The sequence below is a fragment of the Echeneis naucrates genome, chromosome 22 (genome assembly GCF_900963305.1).
Source record: "Echeneis naucrates chromosome 22, fEcheNa1.1, whole genome shotgun sequence".
NCBI classification, from domain to species: domain Eukaryota; kingdom Metazoa; phylum Chordata; class Actinopteri; order Carangiformes; family Echeneidae; genus Echeneis; species Echeneis naucrates.
Genome location: NC_042532.1, coordinates 3,671,321 through 3,694,080, shown reverse-complemented (window position 1 = coordinate 3,694,080; position 22,760 = coordinate 3,671,321). Strand labels below are relative to the sequence as shown.

General features: G+C 39.7%; 1 protein-coding gene across 3 annotated transcripts in view; it reads right to left on the bottom strand.

Moving 5' to 3' along the window:
- Positions 1 to 22,760, bottom strand: part of pxdn (peroxidasin) — a 51,778-nt gene that overhangs the window by 18,202 nt on the left and 10,816 nt on the right. For 2 of the 3 annotated variants that reach the window (XM_029494157.1, XM_029494158.1), the window contains exons 2-11: positions 21,127 to 21,198; positions 19,895 to 19,966; positions 15,820 to 15,891; positions 13,582 to 13,653; positions 10,712 to 10,783; positions 9,090 to 9,259; positions 7,297 to 7,414; positions 6,980 to 7,149; positions 4,760 to 5,032; positions 3,286 to 3,561 (exon numbers count right to left, since the gene is read on the bottom strand). In XM_029494157.1, the coding sequence (XP_029350017.1) occupies positions 3,286 to 3,561; positions 4,760 to 5,032; positions 6,980 to 7,149; positions 7,297 to 7,414; positions 9,090 to 9,259; positions 10,712 to 10,783; positions 13,582 to 13,653; positions 15,820 to 15,891; positions 19,895 to 19,966; positions 21,127 to 21,198 (1,367 nt within the window). Of the gene's footprint in view, positions 1 to 3,285; positions 3,562 to 4,759; positions 5,033 to 6,979; positions 7,150 to 7,296; positions 7,415 to 9,089; positions 9,260 to 10,711; positions 10,784 to 13,004; positions 13,067 to 13,581; positions 13,654 to 15,819; positions 15,892 to 19,571; positions 19,623 to 19,894; positions 19,967 to 21,126; positions 21,199 to 22,760 lie in introns of those variants that run through there. The other variant, XM_029494159.1, reaches the window with a different exon arrangement.

Here is a 22,760-nt window from a genome sequence, read left to right as displayed (position 1 = left end):
AGATCACAGGGTCATTAAGAGTTAAAACAATGAACATAGTTTGAACATAATCTCAGGTTAACGCATAAAAAAAAATAAAATACGTACATCATCCAGAAAATTAACATCAAATGTCCCTTATATCACTTACTTAGCCACTCCTGTTTCTCCTGTGGAAGCTTCTTTGCCTGTGCTGCTCTTCATAGCACTCACTATAATAATTACTGTTTGAGAGACGCAATTATAGTTTTGCTTAAAACAGGTTGGGAAAGCGCATAGGATATCTGTCACTGAAGAAGTTTGTCTTGTGTAAACAGTGAAAGGCGTTGTGGGACATCACTGCACTTTCAAATTTAACAACACATCTGTACTGCTGCCTTTAGAGTAGAAATGCTTGGTTTGGCATTTTTTTTAAATCAGCCACCTCATATTTTATGGCTGCCAGTTGGGCCCCAAGGATCCTGATTAAAAAAATAAATGTTTCATGGAAATAAATCATCAGTATCCTTGGCCTTTCATCTGCTGTTGCAGAACAGATTAGCTTTCAAAACCATCTCAAGGCAGAATTGACACCAGGCTTCATCATCAATTCTTATCAATCCTATGTGTCTATGTATGACGTGAGATATAATCAAATAATGGGTTAACCGGATCATATTATAAAAACTCCCTGCTGGAAGTCAAAATAAAGTTACATCATGAAAACGAAAAAACAAAAACAAAAAAAAACAAAAAACCCCAGAAGTAATTAGTCACACAATGCTCCACACTGAAATTAATGTTGTTGGGCTAGTTTAAGCCTTTCCAGTATTTTCCCTACCATTGATCTGTAGGCGTGGCCAATTCCTAAATGTGACCTCCCGCTTCCTCAAGGAGAAAGGCATAAAATATTTTATGGCATTTGTGCATTTTATGTGTGATTTCAGAAGCGCATAAGGCTCTTTCAAGCAGTTTGCTGTTCTGAGCAAATCTTTGTCTCTGCCGGGCTCTGACACACACACTGTTAGAGAAGAGAGAAAGTCAAGTGAAAGTCAGACCACAAAGAACCTTTAAAGTCCCTATGTAATGCTTATTAATTGTTTAATTAAATTATAATGTAATTGCAATTTCCCAGTCTGGGATAAATAAAGTATCTATCTATCTATCTATCTATGTCACCAAAAATAACATGTACAAATGCCAACACCAAAGTGACGAGACCCAAATATCATTCATTCATTCATCTTCAACTGCTTATCTGTTTCTGGGTCGCGGCCCAGATATCAGAGCTTTTAAAATCTCTTGCCTAGTTTATTTAGAGAAAACACAAGAAACTTGTGCGACAAAAAATGGACCAGACTCAGTGATCACCTTCCTAGCAACAAACTTTCACCCTGCTCTATGTGCCCTACAGATAATATCCAACTAGGCCGGTGAGCGGTGATAGCTATCATGTCTTTGGGATCATCAGGTGGGAACCTCCTTTTGTCGGTGTTTCGTCTAGTTAGGCCCACAACACCTCCAGGAGGCTAGACCGTGAACACTGGCGTACCAGAGTCACCCCCTAATGCCAGCCATCACCACTCCTCACACAGAGAACTATCTCAAACAGCACGACTATCACCTACTCTGACCTCTCACCAACTGCATCTATTAGCACCTAACTAGACACCTATTGTAACCTAACTTGCTACCTGTTGCCAGGTCCAAAACTGCACCCGCGTGCAAGGACACAGGGTGCTTAAGTTAGTTGGGGGAAACATGCAAAACATGATTAAACCGCTAACCCTCTGCCCTGTGCAGCCCACTCCATTGCAGCAAACCAGTGGCCCTAACCCTAACGACTCCAACCCAACCCCATTGAGCCATTCATTCGAGAGGAAACGTATTAAGAGTCATACATCCATGTGCACACATAAATAATTTTAGGAGCACAAAATTTACATGTGTGTTGTCCTATGCTTTTCATTCTCCATAAAGTTGAAGGCATTAGGTTCCTACAAAGCTGTCGGACCCCACAAGTGCAGTGGAATCCTGTTTAATAAACTTTGCAAATATCGTACTTGCCCACACTCTCTCTCTCTCACACACACACACACACACCCCCCAACAGTGATTTCCCTTCCCCACCCAGCAGACAAGCACATAAACACAAATGCACTATTTTCAAATTCCTGCAGGGCTCCCATGTAGCAGCCAGCAATGAGCCACCTGGCCATGGGAAAACCCCACAAGATTTTGAACAAAAAGTTAAATAGGAGGCAGTTTCATAGTCATCTGACACTAATTAAATGCCATTAAATCAAAGCTGAAGTTTGTCAAACATGGGGCTTGCTGTAGTGAACAGTACACAGCTGCAGACAATTCAAGAATGTAACTTGTGAACATGAAAATACTGAATAATATTACAGCTGCACTGAAATGTCTGGAATGGTGACATGTTCAACATATACAAAAAAAAAACCCAAAACAAACAAAAAAAACAAACAAAAAAAAAAAAACAACCCAAAACCCATCCTGGTAATCCCTGCTTTCACTTTTTTCAATCCTTTGTCCATTACTCCGCACTGTGCTAGCATATAACAACCATCGCACATTGCCAATATAGTTGTAGGCCTGTACAGGGCTATTATGCAACTTGTACTTTGAACCATGTTAAGAGCCGTTACTACATGGAAAAACATGCTGTCATTTTGGGATTACAGACTGCCATGATTTCCTGTACTAAACCAAGCCTGTAATTTCAGTTGAACGCACGCGCACACACATCTAGACTATAATCATCTATGCACTAAATACAAACAGTGACACACCAACTTTTATGCACTTTCTATTTAACACAATCATGCATACATACAAATGCAAAAATAAACAAATAAATAAATTACTACACACAGGATAGGATGATTTACACTTCATATCCATGCATACTGATGCAGAATTTACACACCCACTGGAACACAAACACACAAACCCACACATACACACAAAGCTATATGTCTTTGAGTGTATAGATGTATTTACACAGTAATAGCTGACTTGCATGTATAAATGACATATGAGCTGTGAACGAGAGGGTCTGCACCACTCCCCTCCTCTTAACATTTTATCGCCTAAACACTTCTCGCCTGCCCCCACAAATACAGTGTGTATAAAAGCATGCACAATGAAAACCTCTGTATGGCAGCCAAGTTCCAGCAGTGTGGTTAAGTAACTGGTTTTGCACACATCTTGTTAACCATGACTGCCTTATGTACAGCTAAATTACTCCAATCTAATCGTGACAGTTTACAATGAACAATGTCGTCCTATCAACTACATTCTCACCTCTCTGCTGGATGCTGAGCTGAACGGCTGTGTGCACAGTCCCCACAGGGCTGACCGCTTGGCACTCATACTGGCCCTCGTCATGGGCTGCCACCCGAGTGATGCGGAGAGTGCCAGTAGACAAGACTGCATGACGGCGGTCCAGGGGTAAAGGACTGCCCCCCCTTGTCCAGGCAATCACTGGCTGTGGGTAACCACTTGCTTCGCAAGGGAAGTCGACTGTATGACCCTCCAGGACTGACTGGTCCTGTGGTGTGATCGTAAACTGGGGGATTGCTGCAGACACAAGATGGAAAAGAAAAGAAACCATTCCAGCTGAGGATGTTAGACAACATTTAAGTGAGGGAATGAGCAATGAAGAAATCTTGTTTATAAATATCACAGCTCAAAATGATGCAACAGCAGTAAAATATCTTTGATATTAAACAGCAGGTGTCTGCAAGCCCCGAAACTAGAAAACTTATGTCAAGTTAAAAAAAAAAAAAAAAAAAAAATAGATGCCACTGAGTGCTCTTATAATGCTGAGGTGAAACAGTGTAAGCAGATTCACATTCTTATTTTGACTGAACTCACTTTGTTTAAGATGAGTTATAATATTGTCTGATAACAAACATGAACCAGACAAAAACAAGTTCAGCCCAACTTGAGGCACATGGTTGCTTTCATTTCGTCCAGTGAACACCTGGTTTCATGGCCTCAACGTGACCCATATACAGCTGAATGGTTGGATGCTATGTCAACATTAGTACTAATTTTGGAACTTAAACAGAAAGTCTTCCAGCTGCCAATCAATAATGGAAGATAACAACTAATCTCCCTTAATATGAAAATATTAAAATGCACGGGCCAGTCTTGGGCCCTTAGGCCAGGCCAGAAGTTTGTTTTTGCTATCTGGGGATAAAAGCAATAATACTACTAATAAAAAAACAAACAAAACAGAAAAAACGTCATGCCTCTACCTTTTACTTGTGTGAGTGGATTTAAAATGGAAAAAATTCAAGGATTGATAGACAAAAAAATATAAAAAATATTATTTTGACAGATATTGTAAATGTTGTAAACTTTTCACAGTAAATTTTGTGTTTTATTTTTACTGACAAGAACACAATATTATTTTTAATGCATCATAAACATTCCCTCACATCTGTTTAATATAATCTGTAAGCTGAAGCGTATCTGACGAGCTACAACATTTATGGTGCAGACAATGCACAACAATGTAGTGAAACTTTTCACATCTCCAACAGCTCCTATGATTTGGATAGTGCACATTGCCAAACAGAAATTTTTATTATTTTGACAAATTGTACAGCCCTAGTCGAAATGTTCTGTTACAAAACAAAGTTGTATTTTTAATGGTTTGAATCAAGACTAAAAAAAAACAAAAACAAAACAAAACTAAACCCCACAACAGGGAGTGTTCTACAAAGTTCAAAATAAGTCTTACAATGAAAAACTGAATTCAGATTGCTACCTTGTACGATGATGTAAGCTGTAGCATGTATGGTGTCAACGTTATTGGAGGCAAAGCAGGTATACTGTCCCCCATCAGCCTGGACAACATTCTGGATGTAAAGGCCTCCGGATGGGGTGATGTTGATGCGGGCGTCATTGGGCAGGGGTGTGCGGTCACCCTTCGTCCAAGAGACTCTGGGCTGTGGCTGGCCTGTGGCACTGCACTCCAGGGTGACACTCTCTCCCACCAGCACCTCAGTGTTCTGAGGCTGGATTACAAAACTTGGGCGTGCTGGTAGTGCAGAGGAGAATAAGGGAATGGGGTTAGATCAGTCAAATGAACTGCAAAGTTTTTTTGTATTTGGGCCTATAATATTGAGTAACCAGTGATAACCCGAGTAAGTGATAGAAAAAGCTGTGAAAAACATTTGAAAGGTCAGCTCATACATCTATATATATTTCTTTCAAAGAAAACCAGTTTGATTACTGCTAAAATAATCTAACCCTTTATATGTAAGTGCGGTTGCCTGCTGTCCATATTTGGCCTGTGATTACAGCTGAGGCAGAAGAAATATGTACACAGCCAGGGGCCTGGTGTTTACAATCGAACAGAAACAGGAAACGCACAACATCTGCTGTCAGAAATCCTTCCTTAACAAGAAATTGCCACTGGTGCCACTTGTCACTGCAGTTGCGGTCCTTGGATCATCTAGAGATGGCCCTGCCAGTGTCCCACAGTGACAGTTATCAACACAAAGACTAATGAATGTGTCAGTGCTTGTATGTGTGAGGCAAAAGATGGAGAGACAGAGAACAGGATGTACTTGTGTCTACAAGTGTGTTTTAGAAACGTTTACATGGAAAGCAATGGCCTTCACTAATGTCTCACTGGGACATTACAGTTATGACACCTACTGAACTCTGAGGCAACCCCAATGCTATTCAGAGAGCCTCCCTACATTATCTCATACTGATGGAACAGCTTTGCTCTCCAAACTGTGCTGTATCCCCCCTGTGACAAAATCCAACTAAGAAATCTCACTTATTCTCAAAAGTCTTCTTCCAACCCTTACCCTTCCTCCACAAATGTGGAAATCCAGCAAGTTACAGTAGAATGCGAAAACAAAAGGCCTCGTTTACTGTATGCAGTGCCATGATATGCTTTGTGAAATGGGAACTTATTGTATTAAACCCAGGAGGACCCTGCTGCTGATAGAGATATAAAATAGCCAGAATGGAGTCTGCCAATACTTACCTGAAGTAAGTAAAATCTTTTGTGTCATCTGTCTAGTGGACAGATGGCACCAAAAAAAGAGCTTTTTGGTAAAAAAAAAATAAAAAAATAAAAAAATAAATATATATATATATATATATATATATATATATATATATATATATATATGGCACTGTATATAGAAAACAAAAAGAGTCATTCAAAGAAAGGAACACAATTCCAGCAGTCAAAAAGGGTGGAGGTTCACAGATGTGGAGGGGTTGCTTTGCTGCTACTGGAACTGAATGCCTTGACCGTGTAAATGGCACCACAAAATGACAATCGCAATGTAGGGTCTGGTGTATAAAAAGACAAAACATTGGAATGTCCTGAAATGGCTTGAAATGGACAGATCTCAAAACAGCAGTTGGAAGGCACTTTGAAGGGTTTGCAAAATAAGAGTGGTCAAAAATTCCAGTGGAGAGGTGGCAGAAACTGATTCATGGTAACAGGAAGCTATTCATTTCAGTTGTCCATTCTAGAGAAAGCCCTATCAAACACTGAGTTAAATGGGGCCACAATTGTGCAATTCTTGGCATTTTCTTTAGTTTAAGTAGAAATTTTGCTTTTTTTTTCTCCCTCTTATCTTTTGTTCTACTTAAATGATACTAAAGAAATAAACATGAATAATGAAGTATTGGGGGAGGTAGGGGAATTGAGTGGATGAGTGAACCTCTCCAATGACATCCAATTTTTGTTGTTTAAATTACAACACCAACAGAAAAAGTCTGGCCACATGTGGCCAAAGCCTCCTCCAAACGTGGTCTAAATAATCAGACCTCAAATGGATGGATTTATGTTCCAAACTTACAGCTGTCCACTTGTAAAAGACTGACGTTAATACCAGTACTGACAAGGACCATAGACTACTTGCCGGAATAAGACCTCTATATGAAATATTATATCAGTTAACAGTCAACAGTTAAGCTTGCCTGAGATGAGCAGAGGTTAAAACCAGCCACTTACAAGGGGCTCCAAAATATCGAAGTGTGACCTGTGAAGTCTTGACCTCCCCTGCTACATTTTTTGCCATGCACTGGTAGACTCCCTGGTCTGTCTCTCTGGTGTCCTGGATCATCAGTGTTCCATCTTCCAGCAGGTTCAGACGACTGTCATTGCGCATGTTTAGAGCATTGCTGCCAGGAGCAAAGAGAGATACACAGAACTGCTTAAAAATCAAATAATGTCATTACATGTGTACATTCAACTGATTATAAGCATTAAATCAATTTGAAAACTGAAACTAGCTAGACTGAACTTGACCATAACATTGCGTTTCGTACTTGTTCCTGAGCCAGATGATCTGTGGTTTAGGGTTGCCCTCAGCCCTGCAAGTGAAGTAGACAGTGTTCCCTGATGTAACATCGACATCCTGGGGCTCTGAGGTGATCCTGGGTACCTCTGGAAAATGAGGTTGGATGATTGGATGATGCACAGGTACAAATGCGTGTGCCTTCATATGTATGTGTCTACATTAAGATTCCAGTCATACTAGCAGAATGCGCCAGCACCCTTGCTGCAAACCAAACCTAAACCTATAAGAAAATGCAGAAATTCAGACAAGATATCATCTTCACTAACCACCAAATTACTCCACATTAAAATTGGGGCAGATAATTGCAGTGGATTTGCATCCTGCTTGTAGTAACTCAGTGTACATCAACACCCAATGAGGAGGCTCACATATATCACCTGTGCAGGGAGGTGGCACTTCTTCTTAAGGAGGATGGCTGCTTTGACAGGTTTTCCTTTCTGCGGATTGTTCTGCTCCACTTGGGCTAGTTGCCACTTGATTATAACTTAACCATATTTAAATCTCTGCAGCCAATTTGACCTCAATCAATCTGTCTGGTTCAGACTACAGCATCCAGTTGGAGGTGAACGAAACCCAGAGTTAAGACAGTTAATTTACTGCTATAGAACTGGACAGCCAGTTGTAGAAACCCATTAGAAATAACCCATACACTGAAATCTGTACTTTTCTCTTTACTTGAAGGGTGGACAAGTCTGATTGCAGTCATTACACTGCAACAATTAATACGGAAGCAAAATACTTGTACTCTACTTACAGATAGTAGCTGTAGCCAACATAAGTTGTGGTTGGTCAGGCAGTATTTTAGTTTTCATGGCAGAACAAAATTATCTGCTTTACTGCAACATCTGAAACCACTTCTACTGACCAATACTATTTGCCCTAAGACAATGAAATTATCCTTCATAACTTAAGTATTTAAAAAAAAATTGAAATAATTCATTATTAATCATGATTTAAGAGCAAATATTATCGCAAGTTTCAGTACCAAATACACAGTAATGATAAAGGCTGTGGGCCATTCAGCACATTGATGGACTTCAGCAGCTGCGGGTGGTCTAATACTGGAGAGACCAGAAGGCTCCTGGCATGATTTTACCCAGACCAGAGACACAGCTGGTGATGTGTGAAGACTCAAACAGCTGCTGACTGCAGAACTGACACACAAAACAAGGAAGAACTTATGTGAGTGGTTGTGTGTCTGGCAGTCTAGCTAAGTTTACCTGACCTCTTCGGGCAGGGCAATAAGAGTGTAAGGGGAGGCTCTAAAGTAAATGATAAAGGTGAAACGTATCTCAATATTGTTGTGCATTATTAGTAAGGATTATGCAAAACATAATTTCCAAATCTAAAGCAAAATGCTTGTTTGTTACAAGATCAAGCAAAAACTGGAAATTGCATCATCATTTTTACATTTATTTCTGTGAAAATAAAATGCTAAAACTATTCCAAATGAAACGGTATTACATATCACAGCCCAGTTATCTGTCTGAATTTTTCTGCATATTGTGCTGCAATAGTGTGTATAGCTTCATGTATACTTGCCATGTGTGTTCCTCTCAGTTTCAATAGCGTGGTCCTGCCTAGTTGCAGTTATTGTAACACATCAGAGTTCCCAGACTTAAAAAACACTTAGTACTGTAGTACAAGTAAAACTACTTCATCCAGGAAAAACCTTCATCTACTTAATCTAAATGTACTCTCCCAAATATTCTATAATGTTCTCTTATGGTAAAACTCAATGAGAAGACATTTTCTCCATACCACAATTGAGCTCCTCAGCAGTGAGTGTTGCCACCGATCTGCCTTGTAGGCGGCTGGGGTAGTCACAGGTAGCGGCAGCCTGGGCATTGCCCGACTCAGCATATTGCTTCAGCAGGTCAGCCAACCACAGCAGCTCACAGTCACAGTTTAATGCATTGGAGTCCAGTCGTCTGAGGACAAAGATGACATGTACAGACACTTATACTGAACAAGTGAGACACAGTCTAAATATATAGCCTATGGAACATTTAACATTGGTAACATTGGTTTAACATGGCATTTAACTGGAGATTGGTGCGTTTATAGCTGTGTTTGGAAAATCCACTCTGGCAGTTTCTGAACTAATGGTCAGGCATGGCCCAGCTCAGTCCAAAAAGTGGGGCCATACTGGAAGATACTCTCTTTTAGCCGTGGGAAACTATCACTTTGCCTGGCGTCGTCTTCTGCTGCCTGATCCAGCTTTCAGTTCTGCCACAATGTGTCCATTATGCATGACATGTGGTTCAGAAAATTTTACTGGCAAAGTTTGACACTGTTGAAGCTGTCTGTGATAAACCAGTGTAGAAGAAATGAGTTATGAACGCGTTCATTCTTCAAACACACTCAGTATTTCAAGGCCAAAGGCATTCATATATTTATGTCTATCTTTAAGCACACTGGCCTGGGAACCAACAAACACTAAAAGCCAAAATATGACTGAAACAAGACGAGAAAAACAATGAGCAGGGGCCTGACTGTTGTTTTTGTCTGTCTGCTGGCTGGAAAAGGATGGAGAAATGTCATTCTTGCTGATGGTGCTGTGGTCTAGGTGTGCACAGCTAAGGCAAAATAGACCAAAGGGCATGCAACCAGCCTTTTTTGACTATTGCCAGAATTATTTGGTTGAATTGGAGCATTCAAACTGTTTTTCAAAACAAACCAGGCTACTTTCTTTGAGTTACCTGTCCAAGAGATTTCAGATTTCAAAGGTGTGCCAAAGGGTTCAGTTTTGGGCCATTTCCTTTCTGCACTGTATATCATTAACATTGTTTCTTCCTCATAGCATTTAACAAGTGAAATAATTGTGTACTGTGAGGCTGACTGTAGAACTGGCTATGGAGAAGTTAAAACCTTCTTGAAATGTTCTTCAAGGAGCACTTATTAAGCTTAAGCTAGTTCTCAATGAAAAAAACAAAAACAAAACACAATTCTAGCTGTTTTCTAGAGCTGAGGATACCTACAGCATTAAGATAATTGTTGAAAATGGCCCTAACTATTGTTGTTGTAGTTGTAGTTTGGTGCCTCTGCATGTTTAGTGTATAAATATATAACAAAAGGAGACAAACACCCTCAAAGGCCCCACATTTCAGGGAAAATTAAGAATCTTTTGACCATTATAGACAATACATTTTCCTTTTCTTTTCTTGTCACACCCCACCCATTACAGTCACTTCCAATCTGCATCGCAGCTGGAAAGGACTGCAAGAACTGTGTTAGAAACCACATTGAAGCCAAAGAAGCATTGTATTTGACAGATAAGCCCCAGTTGAGACTGAATGTCATGGGGCTAAACTACAGAAATTGATGTGGACATGCATTCTCACACAACTGTTCCAAAGTTGGTCAGAGGCTTTATCACTTACAGTCGCTTCATGGCCTGTAAATGAGAGAAAGTGCCCGGGACAAGTTGGGTAATTCTGTTGTTATGCAAAAACCTGAGTAAAACAGAGAGAGAGAGAGAAAAAGATTCATTAGTGTCCATGTAAAAGTAGGAGTACTCCATGATGGAAAAAACAATAATCAGGATTACTGTCATAAACGATCATTAGGATCTATTATTTTCTCAAGATTATACAATCTAATGAATGTTAACAAAATACATTGAGACGTAAGATTTGTTTCACAAATTTGTTGTGGAACAAAGTGCAGCACAATTGTTTCATCTCAAATGCATCTTGTGTCATTATTATTGGAAGCCAAAAACTGAAATCAAAAATAAATTCAGGTTGAGTACCCAGCTCTTCCTAAATGACTACCCAAATGGCCCTCTGTTCACTGACATCTATGAATGGCTACATGAACATGAGAAATTAGGTTGGTTTGGGAAACAATTTTTTTAAAGCTGTATTAATTCGTTAATATCGTATTCCATTTTCTGTATGAGATAATATGGCCATCTTCCCAGAGATGTTGGGGTGGTTCTACATGATGACCTGAGTCTACGTCTCTTGCCAGAAAGCGGAATTTAAAAATTTTGCTTTTCATGGGAAGCTACACTCAAAGCATTGCCCTAAAACTGTCAGTTTTTGCACAACTATGAATCCTATATGCAGATAGAGCTGCTTTGACTGTGACCATGGAGTTATCCCAAAACAAGCCAGTCAGTCCGCACCTGGGGATTCCTTCATTCTATATTCCCCATTTCTTGTCTGCAGGTGCCCCTCCACCTCCCCGACCTTTTTAGCAACTCAGAGACACGGATATTTTGAGTATGCTCTAGCCCATAAACAGGGACAATGGAATTTAACATGACCCTTTCACATCTGCTGGAGAGCTTTAACAGTATTGACCACATCACTTCTGCATCTTGACAGAAAAGCTCATATGTAAAGCTTTCACAGGCAGCATTGGGAACCAATAAGTGAGAGAGAAAATGCTATCGTAATCTGTAGGCAGGATAACCACAATTTTTTAATTAATTTTATGTACTTTTGGACATTATGGGAATAAGACATCAAATGAATACATACAAAGTGTCACATATCCTAAGACAGATTTAGTTGAATATCATTGGAAGTAAACTGCAACAAGGGATGTCATCCTTGTTTTTTGTCTGGTCTGTCATGACTTCACAGTGCACGTGGGGACTGCTCATCTGTTGGAGGCTGTAGATAATACCTGTATCAGCTGAGCGACTTTAGCAGCTTTGTGGTGGAGTGTTGTCAGGAGGGAGAATGCTATTCAGGTAAATATAGTGCTCATAGCATGGTCGAGTCTCCCAGAGGTGTAACAGGTAAGGAGAAGTTTGTTGAAAATGTTCAGACATGTTTTAAAATTCAGAAAGCTCTTAACAACTCATCACAGATGATGAACAGGTTTGAGGAGGTTGACATCATAGCGAATGCCCGGCTAGTAATGTTGTTCACTAGCTGGACTACTGCAAAAAGGGACAATTTAAACAGACTTCCAATGTATGAAAGTCAGTGTAATAGTGCAGAGTACAGTTGACAAGATTTCAACATTCCATTTGTCCAGACCACTGACCCATCCTTTGCATTCCAGAGCTTTCCAATGTCAATTTCTGGCATTCAGCATGTTGCTGGTACTTAGGTTTTCTTTTCTTCCATTGGTTTCAGGTTCCTTGACCCCACATTTCATTGCAGGGTCCCAAAATCATTTCCTGTCTATGTGACTGGTTAATTGAAAACCCTTTCAAGCTAATCATTAATCAAATCTTTCGTTTCACTCACATACAAGACGAAATACTGGTTGGTATGCTACCAACATACATGGTAGCTAGAGAATGGTAAGACTTTTTTCAGTATAAGATCGGCCTTGGGACAGTAGTTGTTCATCGGAGGGATTCAGATTGTCTTTCAAAAGAGGCAACTTGAAAAAAATATAAAAGTTTACTACTTGCTGTGGAGTAAAAAAACATACATAAAAAGCCTTTGGGCAGAATATTAAGCCAACACAAGGACTTCAAAGGCTGCACAATTTCGTCCAGGGTCACATAGCTGATAGGACTAAAGGTTTTCTCCAGCTAAAGGCAGGTGAGACTTTTAAAACTTTTTTTTTTTTATCTCCTCAAAAACTCCCTCTAAGACCTGTTAACAACATCTGTCTTTTGCCAGCAATGCAAAAGGTTACAATCTATTTACAATGTAGGTCTATTTTTGAGTCAAATGACTAAAGAAGTTATGGGTACTTATTGACCTGATCGGCATTGATGAGAACACAATACAGCTACACGCTTTCTTAGAGAGTAGGCTATAGCTCTGAAAAAGAAAAAGAAACACACATTTCCATCAAGAAGCATCAAAGCATCTCAAATGGACTTCTATTCCTAAGCTTTAATAATAACTCCTTTTCAGGAGGACCAAACCAGAAATGAGATGCAACAGATCCGTAACATAAATTTGCACAGCTAGCAGATTACTGTATCTTCCTTTGCATCTCTGTGTGTCACAGTTCTGTCTGCCCTCAGTCTAAAAAGACGTACTTATTGGCTGTGGAAAAGGGGTGTATCAACTTTTATTATCATCCCCATTTAGAAAACCTGCTTATAGCTACTAATGACACAACATTGTTTGCAGGCGCATCAACAGCAGTAAATAAGACATGTTCGTTAATGTTGTTTTTAGAAATAATGGAGGATAAACGCAACAGCTCTCTATGAAGATGTCACAATGAAGCTGAGAGATGCATCTGCATTATGAGGAATTGTGTTGCTTAATTAATTATTTAGAAAAAACATTTTTTCTGGGATCCATTTCACAGAAATTCAACTTACAGTCGTTCCAACTTCGGCAAGTGGGTGAATGATTCTGGTTCCAAAGACTCAATGTTGTTGAAGTGCAGGTACCTGGATGAAAACAAATTGTAAACTAAGAACAGTTGGAAAAGTGGATTAGGGCTTCCTGTCTAGGGACTAAATATAATAGCATTGTTCTAAGAGGTGGGTCATTGATACCACCCCAGCAGCCTTTTGCACTTCTGATTACATTTAAAAAAGATTATATGGAATTCTTGATGAATGCAAACAAAACGGACAAGATTGTACAACAGACATTAATTTTAGACATACAGAATTTGATCTACAGATGAGGGCTGGTTTTGAAATTAAACTGCCACAGGTGAAAAGCAAGTATAACCAGTATTCCATCAAATCAAACACATAATCCAGAAAGCCTTTAGGATGATAAAAAAACAGTTCCAATCTTACATTTACAAATAAGATGTTAGGGAAATGAAATCCAACTGATGGCTGTGTGGTAACTGTTAGGGTTCAGTTGGGTATCTGCTTGTTTAAGGTAAGAAAAGCTCAGCTGGAGCAGCAACACAGACAGACAGAAAGAGTCAAGCAGCACAAACTCTGAAATAAAAGCCCGCGCTCTTTTGTCCCTATTGTTGATTCTTTTGCTGTGTTTTTACAAGCTGTGCTGACCATCCAACATTATGTCTTTAGATGTTGCCTTAAGTTTGGGTTGAAGAGCTGCCAAAATAGAAAAAACAACAATGTCCATAGAAGTGAATGACAAAAAGGCTTAATGAAGCCAGCAGTTAACTCATTTTGTAGAGGCCACTTAATTCTTCCTCTAGGATGAATGAGCCCACAACAGTTGTTTCATTACAATGTCAAAACTGTGTGGGATCCAGTGTAGCTGTTAGAATCAGACTAGATTATTTCTAGTACTGATAAAGACCTAAATACAGTACAGGCCAAACGTTTGGACACACCTTCTCATTCAAATGAATAGGAAAGTGTGTCCAAACTTTTGGCCTGTACTGTACATGGTTGCAAGTCACATGGGTCTTTTGAAAAAAAGCGCGTGATTCCAGGCTTTGGCATCTGCTGCCCAAGGGTGGATGTTGAAGAAAAATTAAAGTGTGCATTCGGACTAAAACTTGTCACCCACAGTTGAAACTCTACTGAACCCCTATTATTTGAGCACAATTCAAAACAGCTGCCAGGCAAAGAGCCTGGTGCTGGAATCCTTTTCCTCAATGAATTAGCCATTTGTTCTCTGTTAATGCACTTTGAGTGAGCTACAATGAGTCACAGTCTTAGCCTCATTTGCTGAGGAAAAAGGTGCAGGGCAGTCATAGCGGTGATTATAATTATGCTCTGGTTTATTAACATATCTGTGCTTAATGTTAACCATTTTTAAAATGCAGTTTGAGAACATCAGTAAGAAACGGAATAATGCGCCAAACATGACAGTCTACCAAGATACAAAAGGAAGGAAGAGAAAGAGTTTTGTTTTTCTTCCGGCTATCGTGGCTTATAAGAAACAACTGAATTTTATCACACACTTAAACACACACAATGGACTGAAGGTTTCTTACAAAGAAGCACTGATTATGACATACTGGGGCAGAGAAGCAGGTTCCTGCAGCAGCAGCAGTGGAGATGCAAGTTACACTTTTGCTCTAAAGCAGAAGCTATGACTCTGACGTGAACACTTGCAGTGCTACTTGCAGCACGGGAGGGCTAGGTGTCATGCTTTCAGCTTCACATGAGAGGAGGAGGAGGAGGAGGAAGGGTTGGTGGGGCAGGATAGGGAGTGTATATCTTTTGTCCCTACCATAAGACATGCGACTCATGCAAAAAAAGGGGGTCAGAGGTGGTCAGCATGACACACAAGTATGGACGCACAAACGTCATGCATTTTGGCAGTGGAAAGTGGATAGTGGGGCGTACATGGGGGAGGAAGGGTGCTTGGGTGTGTCAGTAGAGGGTGATGGTTAAAGTATTTCTGCAATGAAAAACTAACTGAACAGAGCTGTCATGATACCTGAGTCAGGCCAACAAGGTCAAGTTACGCAACAACACAACGCCAACATGCTTGGCGCCATTGCATCGTTGTATCTGACCATGCAGACCTTCCCTGGCTTCATGAGTTGCTTATAGGAATCTCTCATTAAGTGGAAGTGGGGGATGTTTACAAAGAGAGAGGGAGTAGTTGGGAGGAGAAGGAGCAGTAGTGCGAGCAGGAGGAAGAGGTTGACGAGGACGTTGGTCACTTACAGTTGCTCAAGAGAGACAAGCCCCTTAAACGCTTGTCTGTCAATTGATTGGATTTCATTCTTGTACAAATAGCTGGAAGGAGAGATAATCGGTAACATTAGTAACACACACACACACTCGCACAGGATCATCTGCATACTGCTGGTTATTGTGAGAGATGGGAGAAAGGTCTGATCTAATGGCACTGACTGTGATACATCTTGCCCTGTTACTGTATGCTTATTGTGGATTTAGATGGGCGAAAGCGTTTTTGGAACGGGTTTAAACACAATAGCCGTGTTGCAATTCAGTGGCTGCTTAACTTTGGAAGGGGAGGCTCCTGTTGCCTAGCAACCTCGACTACATGCAGACTTTTTCAAAAGATCCTGAGGTTTTAAAGCCTCCTTGTATTTTTTTCCTCTGCCTCAGCCTACTTGTGTTTTTTGCTGCCATATTATTTTCATTTCCATTGTGGAATGAATCTTGGGATAGGTTGGGCTATGAAGAATAAGCCTGTTGGATCCTTCATGTCCCCGGAAAGGGAGGACGGATTTGAAGACTGCATTTGTAGGAGTTTTTGAGATGGGACAGACTAACGGCACTACAAATGCAGCCTTTATAAGATGCGGCTCCCGAACTTACACAGAGGTACTTCATCACATTGTACATATAAAGCTCACTGTACTGAACTTCATGTTGGGCTTTGGCTGCAGCATGACAACTGTTATTGCCACATCCACAAAATAATTTTTTACAGTGAGCCCTCAGTGCAGCTACAGATGTGGCTGACTAAACAAAAATTAGACATGGACTGTGCTCCCAGACTCCAGTGGACAATTCAGTGTTCACAGATTATTCTAACAACTTAGTGTGACTTATTAGAAAAATATGACACTATACATCTAACATAATGCAGTTGTTAAGTCCTACGATCAGATTATAGATGAGCAAATTGATATTACAAAAATGAAAGGTTGCATGCCTTGGGAGAAAGGAAAAAAATAAAAACAGCTGTTACCATGGTTTGTGTTAAATATAAACAAGTCATTATCAATGGACACAGTCCATGTGCGTCAACTTTTTCTCCATGTCTCCACTTCTTTTCAGTGACCGCCACGTTTTAACTTAAAACAGACCCTTACAGCTTCAGTGCAGCCTGTGTCAGACCAACGTGGTGTATGAGCATGATGAAAAGCAAGCAGGTCTTCCCTTAACAGTTCATGGTGAATAAATGCGACACCAGGCTAACAGCTGTCTGCCTTTTTATCTCTCACCTCTGTGCCTCACTTTCCTTCACTGTGCTAATGATGAGGGGCACAGATTTGAAGTACACGCTATGGAAAAGCAAAAGTCTTCAAGTTAATGCATGCACTTTGAGATTTAATAACCCACCTGCATGAGGTTTTTACTTTGTCCCACTTGCTCAGACTATATGAATCAATACGACTCCTCAGGTCTGTTAATTATTCCACAAGCTGAGCTGATAGAGAAATGCGGCTACTACCCAAAGACCTTCAACTAGAAAACCACTGACGATGACTCAAAGCTGCAATGATTATATCTTATGCTGTAGGGAAATTCTGTAAAAAAAAAAAAAGAAGGACCAACTTGGACCATTAAGTACAATCTGTTTATTTTGTATTACCCCAGTAAGTCACGTCACAGGCCTGATGACTCTGTGAATGAATGTGAAACACAGCTGACTGCAGGTCTTAGTATGAAAGTGTGCGCGCTTCGCATGTGAGGTTTATTCGGGAAACAGGATTCGGAAGTTGTGGGCTCAACTCTCCAGGGACTTCACTTTAGCAGATATCCTACAATTGTGGTATTACTCATCCAGAATGAGACAGTAACCCTAACCCTAAACAGCCTTGGTTTAAACACACATTCAACAATCCTTTGTGCTTCAAAAATTGTTTTGGTTTTCTTTCTCAAAGTGAGGCGCTTGATTAAGAGAGTTAAAATCTGTTTAATGTTTGGTTTTTCAAACTTTGTGGAAAAAAAGAGAATTGTGTCAGGCTACATGTATGAATGAAGCTATGTACATTCAAACACTGATTTAATAGTCTATTTTACAGTGTTGTTGGCATTCCTTGTGATCGTCTGTTTTGTGGCAATATCTACAGTTTATGTTTTATGATATACATCAGAAACGATCAGCTGATATGAGAGAGGAACAGTTAGCCTGCTCTAGGATTGAACTAAGTGTTTTCAGTTGTCGGCAGCCTGTTAACTGTCAAACATTAACAACAGACACAATCCCTTACTCGAAGCATAAAACTAAACAATTAAAGAGAATCAACTGAAATGTTCAACACAAGAAGAAGTGATAAGTTTTACTTTAATGTTGTTTCCATTACTGAGACTTTAAGCTCCTTATAGTTTGATGACATCTCAACAGTGTTAAAATGTGTGTGTTAAGTTTGGTGCTGCACAAGGGGCACCAGTTGTAGTGCTTTTTGCTGGTAAATAGAAGGCTTGGAGTTGGTGAGGTCCCTGCCTCAAAATTTTGAGACCCCTGTTCGATTTCTAGATGGGTGAACTCTTTGCTGTTTTGTTTTGTAACCTTGCATTTCCTGTTCGTCACCGGCTGAGTGTGAGATTTTTCTTCGTTGGTAAGTGATTCTTGGTCTGAAAAAGTTCGAGACAGCGATCTGTATGAGAAACCTACCTCAATTAATTTGTGTCTCTCTACATAATTGATTCAGTAATCTGTTCCTAAACTCATACAATTACAAATTTGTGAAATACACTGAAAGGCTGAAACAAAAAAAACAAAAAACAAACAAACAAAAAACAAAACAAAAAAAAAAACCCCAAACAAAAACACTACGGATTCCCACAAAGAGGCATACTGACCTCTGTTTGACTTCTTATTCGAGGTGATCGTGGGAGAGAGCAGGCCGCTGTGTAGGGACCCGCCCAGGCCATAAACTTGAGGGGGGGAGGGACTTGACAAGGGAGTGGACTTTCAGGGGGTCTAAAGGGGGTGAGTGGAACACCCAACCATTGGGAAGGGAGAGGGGTGGGGGGCTGTTGGGTGTACACCTTACTCTAATTACAAAGGTCGAGGTAAGGGTGCAGGCTTTAGATCAACTTGGCCTTAAAGTGACTTAGGTTTAAAGGCTCTGTAATTATATGTGATGAATAGCTATGAGTAATTAATAAGTGCGGGATGGAGGAGTGTTCCTGGAAGGTACTTTGTTGTTTTTGTGTCTCAGTTTGTGTGTCAGCGCACCCCCTCACTGCTCACCGCCTCCTCCCTTCATCTTGTTGTTGAGTGGTATATATTACATGACCATGTATCAAGTGTATCAAGACCATGTGCAGCATTAATCCAAAAAAGAAAGGGCAGTGATGTAACAGACCTTCCCAGACACTCAGGCCTTTATCAGCCCTCATAGACTTGGAAATAGCTAATAGCCGGGCCCAAACAGATACAACATCTCATCTCATCAACGTCTCATCTTTAAAAAGCATTTCACAAAACACAAATTTAATTATATGAATTTGATAAAATATCTTCAGCTGAACTGATCATCTTTTTTTTTTTCAAAGTGGACATCTGATCATATCCTGCGCAAGGAGCAGACATTAAAATCTTTGGTTTTAGGTAGAACATGGGAGTCATGGATATGGGTTTGTGCCATTTCGTGGTGCTGACTCTGCAAATCTGCAAAGACAGTGCAGTCACCACAACAGAGGCAAGTGGGATGATAATGTGAGTGACTAATAAAGTGAGCGAACCAGCCATCTCCTGAGGCTACACAAACCTCAAAACCTGCTGTTCTCAGCTCTGCCTGCAGGCCAGTACTTCCAGACATCTAAGTACAGAGAATCACACAGGGAAGACATTTAAATTATGCCTTTTGCGTAAACTGCACTCATATTTTCCCAGCAACATCAGCTGTCCTCCACTTTTAGTTTTGTACAATATTCTCTTCTTTTGCAAAGAAAGGTGTTAGACATGTTTCACCATGACTGTTGATTGAATAAACATCAATCTTTTCCCTATAAAGATTGAAAGAACAAAGATACATTTACTAATATTCTAAAAAGAAAAAAAAAAAAAAAACCTGCCATGAGGGCAACTCACAGATATTTGAGGTTTTCCAGGTCTTCAAATGCCCCCCTGGGAATCCTTCTTATATGATTGTTGTTGAGGAGACTGTGAAGGAAGGAAAACTAATTATTTTGTGGACACATCATAGCAACCAGCAACACAATAAAGCTTACTCTAAGTGGGGTATGCAATTTGTACATTAGGTCAAGACGTACTTTGATTATTATTTGCAGTTGACCTTTTACTGCTGTCTTACTTTGGTTTGTCATAATTTATTACAATGTTTGCTTGGCAATGTAAAAAGAACAGGACATAAAAAATTATAAGCTTCTGATAGCAATCTGCATGAGAAGCAAAAAAGGAAATCCCTTTCATCCAAAGTTACCCACATATTTCTGTCTGTCCAATAGTACAGTTGAACAAAGACTGATGGACTTCGAGACTGTTCAGTCTGTGGAACTGCAGCCTGAAACCACAGAGAGCTGTTCAGGATATAAGGTCCTCAATGGTCCAAATGGCTGGCTGCCTGGCTGATAGGAAAAGCTGGGCTTTTCTTTTGCCTCAAAGGACTTTTCTTCACTTTGAAACTAAATTTAAGCCACCATGTCCATGCACTGCACATATTATTTTATTATTAACTTAGTCTTATAGTTTTAACTATCATGGATTCACAGCTGAAATCACAACTCTTCACTTCTCAATAATGGTGTAAGAATGTGAACGAAATGAGGTGTGTTTTCGATGTTTTGCTTGCACTCAAAACTATAGCCACAGCAATACATATAAGTAGCTAAATGAGATTCTGTGAAATGCATTCCTTCAAGATTTCAGTAAGGCTGCAAAACTAATGTACAGACAATTATAAATATAATACCGCAAACATTTCTACTTTATTAGCTTAGGACGCTGGACCTATGATAAATAGTCCAGTGGGTGGAAGTGGAAAAATAAATTCCTCACAGATTACGAGCTGACCTACATGTGTGAAACCACAGCAGAACAGAGCAAGAATTTGCCTGTCTGTGTGTGTAATACAAACAGGGCTTTTTGAGGAAGTGACAATCATTCTGCAGTGGGCTGCTCAAAGGAAATGGGCCTGATTAATTTTCTTCTTGAGGCACTGACATTTTTTTACTAACAGGATATTGTTACTGTGTGGCCACGTTTTACCTGAATACTGTGTCGAAAGAGATGTCAAACCAAAAACAAGGTTATACTATGTGCAAGTTCACCACTGTGCACGCAGGGCGGTGACAAAGACTTACAGTGTGTTGAGGTTTTTCAATCGCCTGAAGGAGCCTGGCTGTATATCCTTGATTTTGTTGAACCTCAGGTCTCTGCAGAACAAAAAGAAATATATTCTTAAGGAACCACAGGAAAACAGCATAAATTCAACGGTTCAATGGTACCTTCTCATATAATTTAAAAGGTAAATATTCATTAGTCTTTCAACCATAAATTAGGTCTACATTTTACATCAATACTGTGATAGTATAAAAGTGCTCAGGCCACAGCAAATTCACTTAAATCGGAAATAACAACAACTCAAAACCTTAAAACCAGCCTGCACCATCTCAGCCCTAATGCATTCACCTTCCAACCTTGCCTACCCAAAATATGCTATATTTATATTAGATCACTGAGGAAACAGACACATAAAAAAAAAAAATTATATATATATATATATATATATATATATATATATAATTGGCTGATGGATATAATCCCGCTCAATCAAGCTGTTTTCAAAACCACAAGTATATGTTCTTATGGAACAAGGATCAGACAAGACAAGTTGCACACATCTGCGTGGATGGAAGATGACAGTGCGGCCAAAATAAAAATAACCTGAAGAACAATTTGACACATTACTCACCTCACAAGAATGCTTTTGTTAGTCTTTGACCATGAGAGCAGATATATATCTATGTCTTGTGTGTAAAGGTAATATGGGCTTGACATGACACTAATCACTCTTTGGTCTTACAACAAACAACTGAGCAATGCCTTGAAAGTGACAAGCTAAAGACCTTTAATGCTGTAATTAGCTCTGTGAAGGCAAAACCTTTTTTAACCCCAAGTGGCATCACCAGCCATGTGAATAATGGGAAAATTGAGCACTTGATCAGAAGACTGATGCTTAGTTTGTCATTTTTTAGATAAAAGTCCTGCATGTAAAAGCATGACATTCACATCATGGTGGAGAAGCTGTGCACCGCTATGACTGTGAGCACTTCCAGTCAATAAGATGAAGACACAATCTGAATGAACCTCTGTACAGAAGTGAGGAATTAACTTTTTCTGCATTAACTTTTTCTCTACTCCCTCAGCAACGGCTTGGGCTGCCTACCAGCATTCTTGTTAGCCAATGACCTTACAAAGTAAAAACCCTGAGACTAGGTCACAAAGAATTTACTGATTATGCAAAACTATGAGGTCATCAGAGTGATGATAAATCTACAAAACAATTCCTTTTTCAGTTTGGAGGAAAAGAAAACCAGCTATAATATCTCCCTTTTCACAAATTTCATATAGATTTTGTTTGTCCATTAACTAAGCAACCATTTCGCCTATATCTCTTATGCACATCTTATGCCACTTGTACTTTGAGAGTTGTTTCTTTTGTTGCCTCTGTCAGAATGGAGGCAAAAAGAAAGAAAGAAAGAACTGATTGCATAGAAAGACAAAAGTGTATGGGTCATTCGTTCAGTAAAAGCCTTCACATATGGATCCAATAAGACCAGTCTAGCTTTTTCATATGCTGACTTCCTTTTATATAGGCTCAGAGCTTGCACTAGAATTGCAGATTTGAAATGTCAGGAGGATAAATGAAGGGGTGAGCAAAGCTTTGTTTATTTAGAACTACAGTTTCAGCACACAATTGAAAACATACAATCAC